At 48.8% G+C, this 12531-nt stretch overlaps 1 protein-coding gene across 1 annotated transcript; it reads right to left on the bottom strand.

Moving 5' to 3' along the window:
• Window positions 1–544: 544 nt before the first annotated feature.
• On the bottom strand, window positions 545–12531 carry LOC308567167 (inactive pancreatic lipase-related protein 1; the record flags this gene model as incomplete). The annotated part of the gene is made up of 12 exons (XM_081158478.1): window positions 545–608; window positions 1157–1324; window positions 1894–2002; window positions 3954–4083; window positions 4988–5106; window positions 6244–6363; window positions 6462–6581; window positions 8064–8172; window positions 9460–9594; window positions 11180–11305; window positions 11767–11921; window positions 12483–12531. 12 exons carry the CDS (start codon window positions 12529–12531, stop codon window positions 545–547), a joined length of 1404 nt encoding a protein of 467 aa, XP_081014604.1.

Raw genomic sequence — 12531 nt, 5'->3', positions numbered from 1 at the left:
CTGGAGCCACCCTACACCTCACCAAGAGCCGGGCCACCAAGCGGCTCCCTCACCACAAAATTTACCACCATAAAGGCCACATCATAGTGTCTTTCCACGATCCCTCAAGGTCACAGCAGAGTCAGGGAGGAGCCCTGGAGTGGGGGCTAGGGGCCTGACCCTCAGTCCTGACGGGACACTGATTCATCCTGTGTGCTTGAACAGCAAAATCCCCCAATCTGAGCCTCAGTTTCCTCCTCTGTCAGATGAGAGGCTCTGCTGAGGCACCAACACCCCCCCTCTAGTTCTGCTGCGTGTTCACCCCCTCAGGTGAGGAGGAAACAGTGGCCGGAGCACTGAGGAAGTTGGGAAGAGGGTGTGTGATCAGAGGTCCATGACAAGGAACCCAAATACACGGACAAGCCCAGGACATTTGGAAGCGTTCAGATGTCCAATTCCCAAACGCCCCTGCAGGGGGCAGCCGACATCAGAAAAGACCGTGCGGAGGTGGATGCATCAGTGGAGTTTATTGACGTTCGCACAGCCCCTAGATCGCGCCCCGAGCTTAACAGGGCGTGAGAGTGAGCAGGACGTCTTCCCTCACGGTGTCCTGGCTGCAGAAGTTGTACCTGTGGAGGAAAAGGAGCCTGCTTAGGCGCCGGGCATCCTTACTTGGTGACAGGAGGTGTTCAGCAGGGGGACTTGCTGATTTACAATGAGGGGGGCGTTAGGGGTCTAGCTTCAGCCAATCACCGGGGAACTGATTTTCCTTAGCCTCCTAAGGATGATGATAATTTTAAAAATTGTTATTCACTGGCTGTTTCCATAACAGCAAAACTATTTGAATAACTTGGCGAACTCAGCTTTCTTACTGTCCAGACTATTCCTGCAAGCCAGGGGGACAGCGGGGTGGCCGGCCCGGCGGCCAGCGGGAGGTGGGAAGGCCGTCACACTCTCTGCAACCCCAGACGTAGCGCAGGGAGCCCTCGATGAAGTGCGCCCAACACAACTGTCTTGTGCCCCCTTTCAGCTGTTTGTTGGCCTGGGGAGAAAGGGCCCCAGACGGGGAGATTTTCTTGGGTTTTCTGGCCGAGCCATAAGCTGACTTTCTGGGGTGCGTTTTCCCTGCAAACGGGGGTCTCTGCAAACCCCCTCAGGCACAAGAAAAGGTACGTACACTGTCTTCTCGTCTCCCTTCTGCACGGTGATCTTGGACGCACCCACTTTGGGGAAGGTGGGGTTTACCACGTGGTTGTTCCAAAGGAACTTGACTTTCTGAATTGTTCCGATATCCACCTCGGCGTCGAACTCATTGGAATGGGTGGAGCCTGGCTTGATGATGCCCCTGGAAAAGAGAAACAGGAGCATTTTCACTCACAGAAACCCAGTGACCGCATAAGCCGATGCCGCTCTCTTCTACTCTGAATTAATGAGATCATTTTTCCAAATTAATTCCCAAACAAAGGCTGGAGAAATGGCAAAGTCCAAAATCAAACTATTATTTAAATATTGGTTACTCAAACTCAGGTTCATTTCTCTTCAAAACTTTCTTATAGAAAATTATATAATTCCTTTATATTATTTTTTTCTGGAAGAATTATTTGTATAGTAGTAAGTTATTCACTTGATTTGACAGGACAAGCACATGTTACTATGCAAATTAAAAAACATGGTGTCTGGGGTAATAATTAGATTTATTTTCTAATCTGATCTATTGAGTGAGAAAGAATGAAATGCCTGGATTTATAATAGAGAAAAGAAAAGTTGTTAGCAGAAGTCTAAAATTAACTGTAGTGCATAAAGGAAAGAATTTAAAATCCATGGGTAGATAAAGAGATGCTGAGCATTCATGTGCGTGGATTTGAAGGCCGTGTGGGTTGCCCAATGCGATGGGCGCTAAACCAGGGAACTTACCTGAAGATATCATATTGGTGAGTGTTTCCCTTATTTCCAAACAGAGCAACTTTGACCTGGCCAGTGACGATTCTCCCAGACAGTGTGACGGAAACCCCGTATCTCCAGCCTGCACAGGGGATGGGAGAGAGTTCGGTTTATTTATGCACAAAATACTTGACCCACATCTCAGATTCCTGTCTCTGTCCCTCACACTGAAGAGATCCTACGTGCTAATCTACAACTCAGACTCTGCTGAGGGGAAACCCATGTTTAGCAGTGTCCCCTCCAGATCTGCATGGCCCAGTCAAGGGGCCACTAGCGAGGTGTGGCTGCTTAAGTTTAAATTCAAATGAAATTGAATTAAAAATTTTCATTCTGCAGTTTCACTAGCCACATTTTGAGTGCTAAATTGCCATGTGGGGTTAATGGCATTTCTGTCATTGCGGAAAGTTCTTTGGGACAGTTCTGCTCTAGAATGATCGTACCATGAGTTAAGGTGAAAAGAGGAAAGACAGGGGCTCGTCCCCTCGTTTGGAACTCCAGCTCAGGAGTGTGATCCTGGGAGCCCCTCGAGGGCAGGGGCTATGTCTTACCTCTGAGTCCCCAGGGCCCTGGCAGTGTCCAGCACACAGTGGGGCTCAGTTGTCACCCAGATTTATCCCTGGAGTGCTGTCTCAGTGCCCATGAGCACACATACATACACACAAATCTATATACATATAACCACACACTAACATACACATACTCTCTCTCTCACACACACATGTACACACACATCACACATCCTTTGTATAAACACCCAAATGTATAAATACACATACACACACATCCTTTGCTGAAATCCTACCCATCCTTCACATCCTCAGAGATACTGTCCCTGTCCCTCCCTCTGGTCAGTGCCAGGTCCTCGGTCCCCTGGTGCCACGGCTGCAACCCACCAAGCCCAACACACTTGTAGCTGCTGGCTCAGGTTCTGTCTTCTCTGCTGTCCTATAAATTTCATGTGTAGCATGTCTTGTTCCCTGCACCCCCCGTGTCTAGCGTAGTCTGTGGTCCATAAGTAAATGTTGGTTGAGGAATTAGTACATGCTTTTTGAATTTCTAATTTGTTGTTAAATATGAGCAAGTATTTCGTGCATCGCTACATCAGTGGAAGGAGTGATTAACCAATGTCTTTTAAAATTTCATAGTGATGGAAATGTTCTACATCTTGATTGTGGGGGTGCCTACACGATTATTCATTTGTCAAAACTCACAGGACTATCCACTAAACAGGATGAATTTTGCTGTATAAAAATTACACCTCAAAAACCCTGACTTGACTATATAAGACACGTATTGTACTCATGCAGTTATACAATACAGTCTCTTTTTTACAGTGAAACATCTTAGGGAACCACCATGGGCACAAAGTGACCCAAACATGCCCTGGTTTTACCCTGTGACCTAGTCCATCCAGCAGGGTCTTGAGAGAAATCACCCCTCCCTGATTCCTGCCCACTCTGCACCAGAGGGGCAGCCCCTGGGCATCAGGAGGGGGAGGGAGTGGGGAGACTGGAGTTGGTCTTCTTAAGGGGCCCAGCCCAGCAAAGAGCTGGTACCAAGTAAATGTTTACTGAATGAATAGAACAGGTGCATGTGACACAGTGATGGAAGAAGATTTAACTTTGGGTCATGGGCACACAACGCAATATACAGATGATATGTCATAGAATTGTACAATTGTACACTTGAAACTTACAATCTTATTAACCAGTGTTGCCACGATAAATTCTTAAAAAAAGAAAAAAAGGACCATGAGCAGTAAAAATTCAGGGTACCTGCCACAGAGACATGTAAATTGTGTTTATCCATTAGTTATACTATTTATTTCTGCTCATTTCATGCCACAGAAATAAAATGGAAGAAATGCAGACTCTTTGTAAGTCCCCAGTTGAGTCTTAAAAGGGATGGTTTGGGTGGATGTGTCCTTTTTCTAAAATAATAAATACTTGTTCCTTCAGGTCAGAGATAGCCCTTCATTTACAACAGAAACCAAACTTTTTTTAGCTGGAAGGGAAAATCTAAGCACAACTTACGGGCAAAATTGTTGGAATCGCCTGTGTTCAGGAAGAATTTCTGCTGCTCCGCACTTGCCTTGCCGGCAAATTTGTCCGCGTAGTGGCCCATCTGTGGGCACCCTTCATCTGGGCAGGGGAAGCACTTGTTCTAATGAGAAGACATAGATCAGGCTGTAAGGGGTGAATTTGTCTTTTTAAGACCCATACATCCAGGGGAGAAATTTTCCTGCAGCCCGAGGGTCTTCATTTGTAACCAGAAAGGGACTGGAACAGATGATCTCTAAATGACCTTCCCAAGCCTGGTGCACATTACATTAGAATTGCTTGGGGAGCTTTAGAAAATAATGATGCTCATATTTAGAAAATACTGGGTCCCTGGTTAGAGCTATTATACCTTCCATCAAGTGATGTGCTGGTGAATGATTAACAGCCAACTCCGGCACAAAAACTCCCCCCCACACCCTAACTGTAGTGTTTGCCAATTTCCATGGTGTAAATACTCTGACTCTGGCCACTTTCAGGCTACCAATATGAATGTGGAGTTGGGAAGAGATTGCTCCCACCGGCTCTCACGAGCCAGAACACCCATCTCCCCCCTTGTTGCTGGTGGCATAGGTACAAAGTCCCAGCCTGGCACTTGAACTCCAGCATCCGCCCTTCCTCCTCTCTGGCGTGTGAGTTCACCTCTCACACATTCTTCTGTTCTGGCTCTGCCCTGGCCAGACATGTGCACTGCTTCTCTACCTTTGAAACTCAATGATTTTACAAGCCAGATTCACACAGTGCCTCCTGCAGGAAATCTTTCTAGATCTTTGAATTGATTGCTCTTTTCTCTGATCTCCCAGAGTCTTCCCTGACCACATGACCCATCTAGAATTCTAGCCACCACCTGTCTAACACTTTGTTTCTCTCCAGTTCACAGGACCACGAATGCTGGTGGGCAATGCAAAACAAAGAGAGGGTGGTCAGAAACAGGGGAGCAGGTCCTGCAAATTCCAAACACAGCTGCACAACAGTCCCACAGTGGGACTCAGGGTGGGACAATAGCTTACAGACTCAAAGGCCCTGTAGGAAGCGCAGGGGTACCCGGTGAATCCATCAGGATTGAGGATGCTGTTCGAGTAATACTTGTAGCTTCTTAGGTGATTGCAAGCCACAAACTCCTTGGTTCCTGGGGAAACAAATGAAGAAGTCTACACAGGTGGCCAGAGAGCTGCGACAAGTTCTCTGCCTTCCAAGTGGGATGGTTCTGAAGTGGGACTGTGTTTTCGGAAATCTAAGGTAAGTCTGAAATCCAGGCACATTAATGCTGTTAACACATAGAGAGGGTGCTTTCTGTGTGCGTGGCCACGTGCTGAGAACTTCACATGTATTGTCCACGTCATCCTCACCCTTCCTAGGAGGTGGATACCATGCTGTCCCTAATTATAGAATGACCTATAGATGACAGATTCAGACTTCAGATTACAGCCAGTAAATGGCAGAGCTGGGAATTAAACCCAAGCCCATCTGGTTCGTGAGTCTACGCCTCTGCCCTCTGCCATCCTGTGTACCAGGCACCAAGCTGGAGGTCCTTGAAGACACATTGACCCCCTACACATGATAAAACTAGGGTGACATTTTCATGCAAATTAAAAGGAGAGTCCAGTAGCTTTAGGTGGCTCTATATGAGCATCCCTAGCACTCTCATCGAGCCTCACTCCTTTATAATCTTCCTTGGCTCCCATAGCTCCTGCCAAGTGACAGATTCCTACCTTCTAGGCCTGGGCTGAACTTGCTTGGCTGTCACTGGTAGAGAATTTAGGCTACCCTTCTGAATGTGCGACTGCTTCTCACTCTTGACCCAACATTGAGAAATGGTGACTCTCACTGTGCAAATGGCTGGGAAGAGCCTCATTCTGGCTACTGAAATGAAGCCAGTTGCATAAATTTGAAGCATATCACTGACTCCCAGAGGAGAAATTGGCAGACAAGTTCTCTTAGAGTCAGGATGTTTACTTTTATGGCTTTTCCTTACTTTGTTATGTGTATCTACCAATTTACTGTTGGAGTTATAGCTTTAAGCAACTGTCCGGTGATTCTTTGTTGCTGGCATACTCCAGGATCCCCACAGCAATGTTTTAAGGGACTACAAAATCAGCAGAGCTTAGACATAACAAACGATACATAGCTATCATTTTCAGAAATAAGGCCTAGAAAGGGGATTGTGTATTTTTAAAGAGCAGGGTGCTTTTATTTTTTAAGACCTGCTGTGGGAAATGCACTGCTCTCCCCAGGGAAGCAATGCCCCACTCTGCTCGGGCTTTACCTGACCAGATGCCATCCAGGTCCACAATCTGTGACAGGGCGTTCTTCTTGCATCCCGGCATCTCTTCTCCTCCATTGGGGAAGAAATCAAGGTGACCCATCAGCTGGCTCGTTCCAAAACCTGAAATGTTTGAACAGCAACGAGCTGTTTCTAGTGCAAGGCTCTCCTGGGTAAAACCCAACTGCACGTGCTCAAGGCTGGAGCATCGTCAGCCTCACCCAAGGACGGGATCAGAGGAGCTGCATCCGTGTGAATCACATCCACAAAGGCTGCATCGGAGGGATCAAGTCGGACCTCTTCAGCAGTACCCTGGAAACTTGCTTCCACGGGATCCAACCCTAAGAGAGATGGTCAGTGCTGCAGACAACAGGCCTGGCTGTGGTGCCCGCAGGACCGAGGTGCAGAGTCGCTCAGGCTGTGCACTGTCTAACCAAAGTGGCGCCCTAACCTGGAGGTGTCCAGGGCCATGGCCCTGGGTATTGAATGTGGGGACACAGGGTCTCAATGTTGCTCCGTTAAAGAAGGCTCTAGAGGCATGAATAGGGAAGGGCAAGTGAACAAAGAAAATTCGATTTTCTTTTGGAGCCAGGATTTTTTCCCACATCAATGCTCTTCTTTATTTATATATCTTTCTTCTTCAACATTTTCTTTCACTTCCCAAATTTGAAGGAAAAGGGGCAAGGCAGTATGGTATTGTAGATAAAAACAAGATTCTGGGACTAGGTTGCCTGGCTCCAAATCCCCACTCAGCTACTTCTTGGGCAAGTTGCATGGCCTTGGATGAATCACTTGGCCTTTATTGGGCCTCTGTTTCCCACTTTTAAAATAGGAGTAATAATGGCATCTATTTTATATGGTTTTTATAAGATTAAATGAGTTAAGATATGTAGCTGTTAGCACAGTGCCTGGCACATCATCATGGGTGTATAAGTAAAATATTAATTATTATTATTTCCTCCTGACTACATTTCCTTCTTGGAAGGGCTCCTGGATTTGTCAATGGTTTTTTGAAGGCTTGGTCAGAGCAGCCAAAAAGGCATGAACACAATTGTCTGCTGAATATAAAAGGGAGAATTCTTATAAAGGGAGAGACTTGTTTGAGCCAAATGACAGCAAAACTGGGCTGGAATCTCAGTTCCACCACCAGTTAGTTACGTGACCTTGGGCAAACCACTCACTTCCTCGAGCCTGTTTCTTTGGGTCTGAGGATTATGTGAGAAAATGTAAAGCCCTTTGTGCAGTATTGGGGCTAATTAGGCACTTAAACTATGCTTACCGTAACACTTACATTAGCATTTTAAATTATTATATTATACAGCCATATTTTGTTGCTATTGTTACAATGTATAGGCTTTGCTTGGCCCTGTCGGTGGCTGGGTTGCTTCTACCAGCAGAGACAACGGAAACATACTTTCCATGTTCTAGTCTGCCTTTGATTTCAAAAAGCAGGGGTAAGGAATGACAATAGGGACCCTTCTCAGTTATGTTTGCTCCTGTTCACACCAGCCTTGCTCTGCGTTTTCCTGGGTGCCCAGTCCTGCTGAGCAACCCACACCACCAGAAAACCTGAATCTGGAGGCAAGGGACAGGGACAGAGGCAGTAATAGCAAAGAGAAGCAAAGAGGAATGAAGCCACCACCCCTTGTCACATAGAGGGGCTTCTTGGGGGCTTCCTGAGATGCTCCGTGCAGGCTCGATCCACCTCAGCCGTGGTCAAGGCAGCAGCCTCCTTCGGGCCGGATCTGAGCTGGGCTGCAGTCTTGTGCCATGTTGTGGGATTACTGGGGACGAAACCCGGAGCCGTGCCCCTTTGGCCTTACCTGTAATCCTGCCCAGGCCTGGAGTCCTGCTCCCTGCCTCTCCGGCCGCGTGGGCTCCCAGGCTGTGGCCGATGAGGTGAACTTGGGAAGGTGAGTAACTGTAGTTTGTCTGAAGAGGGAAGATGGTGTTTTTAGGGCATTGCTGTGCTGTGGCTTTTCTGACGTGGAAACCTGACACTGTTACTCCTCTGCGGAGACCTGCCGTGGCTCCCACTCCCTTTAGAATTAAGCCCAAACACATTACCAGGGCCTCAGAGCTTTCCTCACTCAACACATATTTTTCTAGAGTCTTCTCTAGCAAACCCTTTGTGGAACTTTCAGGCCCTCAGATATGTCATACTCTCTGGTCTCTGGGCCTGGTTCGGAATTCTCTTCCTGTGGTCACCTATCTCCCCAACTACTTGCCCAGCTCACGTCAACACAGCTCACATCGGCCCCACGCACCCACGCGCTTCAGACAGCCCTGTACTCTCCCCACCAGAGCCCTGCCCACGCTCTCCTGCTACATCTTCACTGTAAGCTCCTCCAAGGCCTGGGACCTCACACATCCTCTGTACCTCCTAGCACAGCTCCTGACACTGTACCCCCGAAACAATGGATGAACAGACAAATAACATGGAGGTCCGAGGCCTTGGCACATGCTGGTCTCTCCAATCTCACCCCAATATACTCGTTTATTGGTCTACAGTTGTCTCCAGTTCAAACACCCCAGGTTTTGATTTCTGCAGGGATAGTTAGAACCAATTGGTTCTTTTATAGACTCTTGAAATATAAGACAGAAATGATTGGGACCTTTATCTGGTAGAGAAAATAGTCACCAAAAATTAGTGACTTAACTGAAAGAATTAAAGACTTAAAGAATTAGTGAAAAGGAAGAGCAGGGCAGGAAGAAACAGCTGAATTGATTGTGCGGAATTGATTCCCCAACATCAACAGGCCCCGCAACAGCAGGCCAGCGGGCTGGCGCATGCCAACTCTCCACAGTGCTTTGGCTCGACGGGCTCTCCCTGGACAAGGTATGTTTTCCCCAAACAGAGCCACCTGATATAGCAGGGACCCCTGGAGCTAGATGATTTGGGGCCCCAAACACAACTCTTATGTTCACCTGCTCCATGATTTTAGGGGCGCAAACTAGTTAAGGTTTCTGGGCCTCCGTTTTCTGACCTGGCAATGGAAGGCAATCTAAAGTCCCCTACCTCCTAAGTGTTAGCTCTTACTGCTTTTTCTTCCACTAAGAAAATCCACTAAGGCGAATTTCAGAGTTTTAGAAGTAAGACCCTAGAAGAAATATCAGTTCTTTCTAGTTTCTCTTTAACTATACAATCCCAGCGGCATCTTGAGCCGTCCGAGGCCGGGGCCCTGCTTGCCCCTCGGCGCCCCCGGCCCCTGCACTCACCGCGAGCATGCTGAGCATCTGGGCCACCTGCGCGCCCACCACACGCACGTTGTTCACGGCCTGGGCGTAGGTGGTCTGGGAGCCTCTCTTCCAGTCCACGCAGATGCAGTTCACCTCCTCCACTGTGAACATGTTCTGGTGTTGGAAAGACGTCAGGTGTTGGCCCAGGGTGCGTGGAACCACAGCCAGCCAGGGCTCAGAAACGGTGGCTGTCACCGCTGGCCGTGGCCCTGGCCTGTCCTAGCCGGGGCGCTGAGGCCACCGGGACTTAGGGAAACCTGCTGCCAGTCAGGAGTCGGCCCAGGGTGAATGCTAACAGACTCCCCTCCAGCCTGTAGGTGAGCCCAAAGCAGGCCGCTCTCTGGTTTTCTCCGGCCTAATTCAGTAAACTGGATTAGGTAGGGAAACAACGCCATCGTTAAAGGAGCCCCCTTTGCAAAGGAAACGCCTCAAGGGCAGCCTGGGGGGCCAGGGTCTAAATGACTTCGTGGATTTGGCCGCTAGGGGCCCTTTCAGCCCCTTGGCCACGGGGCAGCCGAGGCTGCTGCCAGTTCCGGGGCTGCTGGGCCCTGAGAAAGGTTGAAGGTGGGGGGAAGCAGTGCTATTTTCAGGGTCAGGAAAGCACCGAGGTTCATGGAGAGAACATGCGCTGCACATATTTGAGAACTGGAACTGCACTGGTGTAAAAGGGATGGAAGAACTGGGAAAGGGAACCCTGGAGTTAAAGGAACTGACGCATCCTTAGACGTCCCGCCCGGCGGGGCGCGTGCCCAGCTGGGATTTGAAACGGCGCAACAGTTGTGAAATCCACTCACAGTCTTTTCACGTACATGACGCTCATGTGTGTGATCACACGCACAGGGATACAAGAGGCATTTCCTCAGGACTTTTATATGTAAAGCGACCCTGAGGAATCTCTTACAACCCGGAGAATCTGGAGTGTAAACTACATCTTACGGCTTAGACACTGAAATGCTTATGAATGGCGAGACGGGGCGGCAAGAGTTAAGTGCCTGGCAAACCAAGGGCAGATGCAGGATGGCTTCCGTTCTCTGGGTTTGTAACTTCTCCTGTTGACATTGGAGATCAGGGTTATTAATGTGTGCGCTGGGGTGAAGTCTTGGGTGTCAGAAAAATAGATTTTCCAGAGTATACATAAAAAGAAAGGACAATGGTATATTCTGTGTGTGTTTATGTGTGTGCCTGTGCACGTATGTACACATGTGCGTGTGTTTGCATGTGTATGTATGTGCACATGTGTGTGTTCGTCTGTTGTCTGTTCTGACCAACAGGTGCTATGTTACATACAATTTTGGCAGTTTCTATGCTGCCTTTTAGCCGCCTAGTCAGTCTTAGCTCTTCATTCTCACATAAATGGTTGTAGCAACACATGTCTGACTGTCAGGGATGAGGGAAGATTTGAACGGAAAGAACATAATTCCTCCTTTACCGGAATTCCAAGCGCCCTCGCTGACCGTGGAGACAGACAGCATGGAACCTTGACTTAGCCAGAGGCCAGGAGGCGCTTGTGCACATAGCAGACGTCATCGTTTCGGGCTAGAGGCAGCCCAGGAACGTGGGAAGGGATTTTCACTTTCATAAAGAGGCATTTAGTTGCATTTCTAGCTCATCTGCTGCTGTTGCATACGGGGAGCAGGGATGCTAGAGGGACGCGAGGCGGCAGGGGCAGAGCAGGCCGCGGGATCGGAGGCGCCCCTACCTTGCACATATTCAGCACCCAGCTCTCGTCGCCCTTGTCTATGAAGCCGTGGATGATGAACCGGGTCTTCCTGTCTGTTTGAAAATTCGATGCCTCAATCGTTGAGGGGTCAGAGGGAAGGAGATTCTGTGACAAAGGCAGAGGGATGGCATGTTTTTGCAGGCCGCCCACTCAGGACTGCCTCTCTCTTCCATTTTCTACGTGTCCCAATGCTATAACCCTCCAAGATTTAGCACAAAAGCCATCTCTTCCAAGAAGCCCGTCCTGACCTCCCTTTTCCTGCCCCACCTTCCCATGTCAGGACTCACTCCTCCACTGGGTCTGGATTGTGGCTCAAGGTCTTGCCTTTATAGGGTTCTTTGGTAAGCTCATTGCCCCAAACCAGAATTGCATAACCAGCTAGCAGCTCTAGCAAATGTGAGCTAATCATTCATTCATTCATTCATTCAAGCCAACTTTTTACTCTGTCCAGGCCTTAGGGTGTAGCTGGAGGGGTGGGGTGGACACAGAGGAAAGAGACTCTTGGTGGCGGGGTGGGCACAGCCCCTCACCCAGTTACAATGATGTTAAAATGGCAGTGGTCTCACCTGAAAGGTGTCGGGGTTCTCATTGGTATAGAGCAGGAAGCGGGTGCCAATCTTCTCAGGGCTCCAGGGAAGGACTTTCAGGGGCCTGATGACAGTCCCACCCCAGGGCTCTGAGTCAGAGAAGCAGCCAAGCTGACCATAGCAGATTTCTTTTCCTGGAGAGAAAGGAAGACTTGCTCAAGGGTTAGCTCTTGAGCTGGAATCTAGGACCTCTCTGTTGCTCCGGCTTGGTCACTTCTCTGCCTAGGGATAGGCCAAAGGCCATGCAGACACCCACCTCTGCCTCACCCATATTTTCTTGCCTGCAGTGCCCACCCTCTGGTCTGGGACCAGTCCCATTAGTCTTATAGAGACACCACTATCAAAACATCAAAGATTTGTGTCCCATCCCAGCTCTTGGAATATATTTACTTGACTAATGTGATGATGGGCACTGATGAGTCCATATGTTAACTCAGGCAGGTGCTTAATGCTTTACCTAGAAAAGTCTGGCTTAGGGCACCCTGGGCATGAAGATAGGATCCTGGGGAGATGCTGCAAAGCAGGTCCCTTCACACTGGTCTCACTCCCAGGCAGTGTCAGCCCCACCCACCTCTTTCTCGAACAAAAGTTGTCCCGAGCTACCGGGAAGCCCTGTCACATCTCAGGCTTTCTCTGGCCAGTGCTGAGATATTGGGATCCGGCTCTCCCCAGGGGGCTGGCATGCTGTTTCTCACCTTTAGCTGCTCCCAGCAGGAAAAGTGCAATCGCCCAGATGCTCAACAT

Source organism: Miniopterus schreibersii (assembly GCF_964146895.1).
Source record: "Miniopterus schreibersii genome assembly, chromosome: 14".
In the NCBI taxonomy this organism is placed as follows: domain Eukaryota; kingdom Metazoa; phylum Chordata; class Mammalia; order Chiroptera; family Miniopteridae; genus Miniopterus; species Miniopterus schreibersii.
Note: the sequence above shows the minus strand (reverse complement) of the source record. Positions and strands in the feature narration are given on the sequence as shown.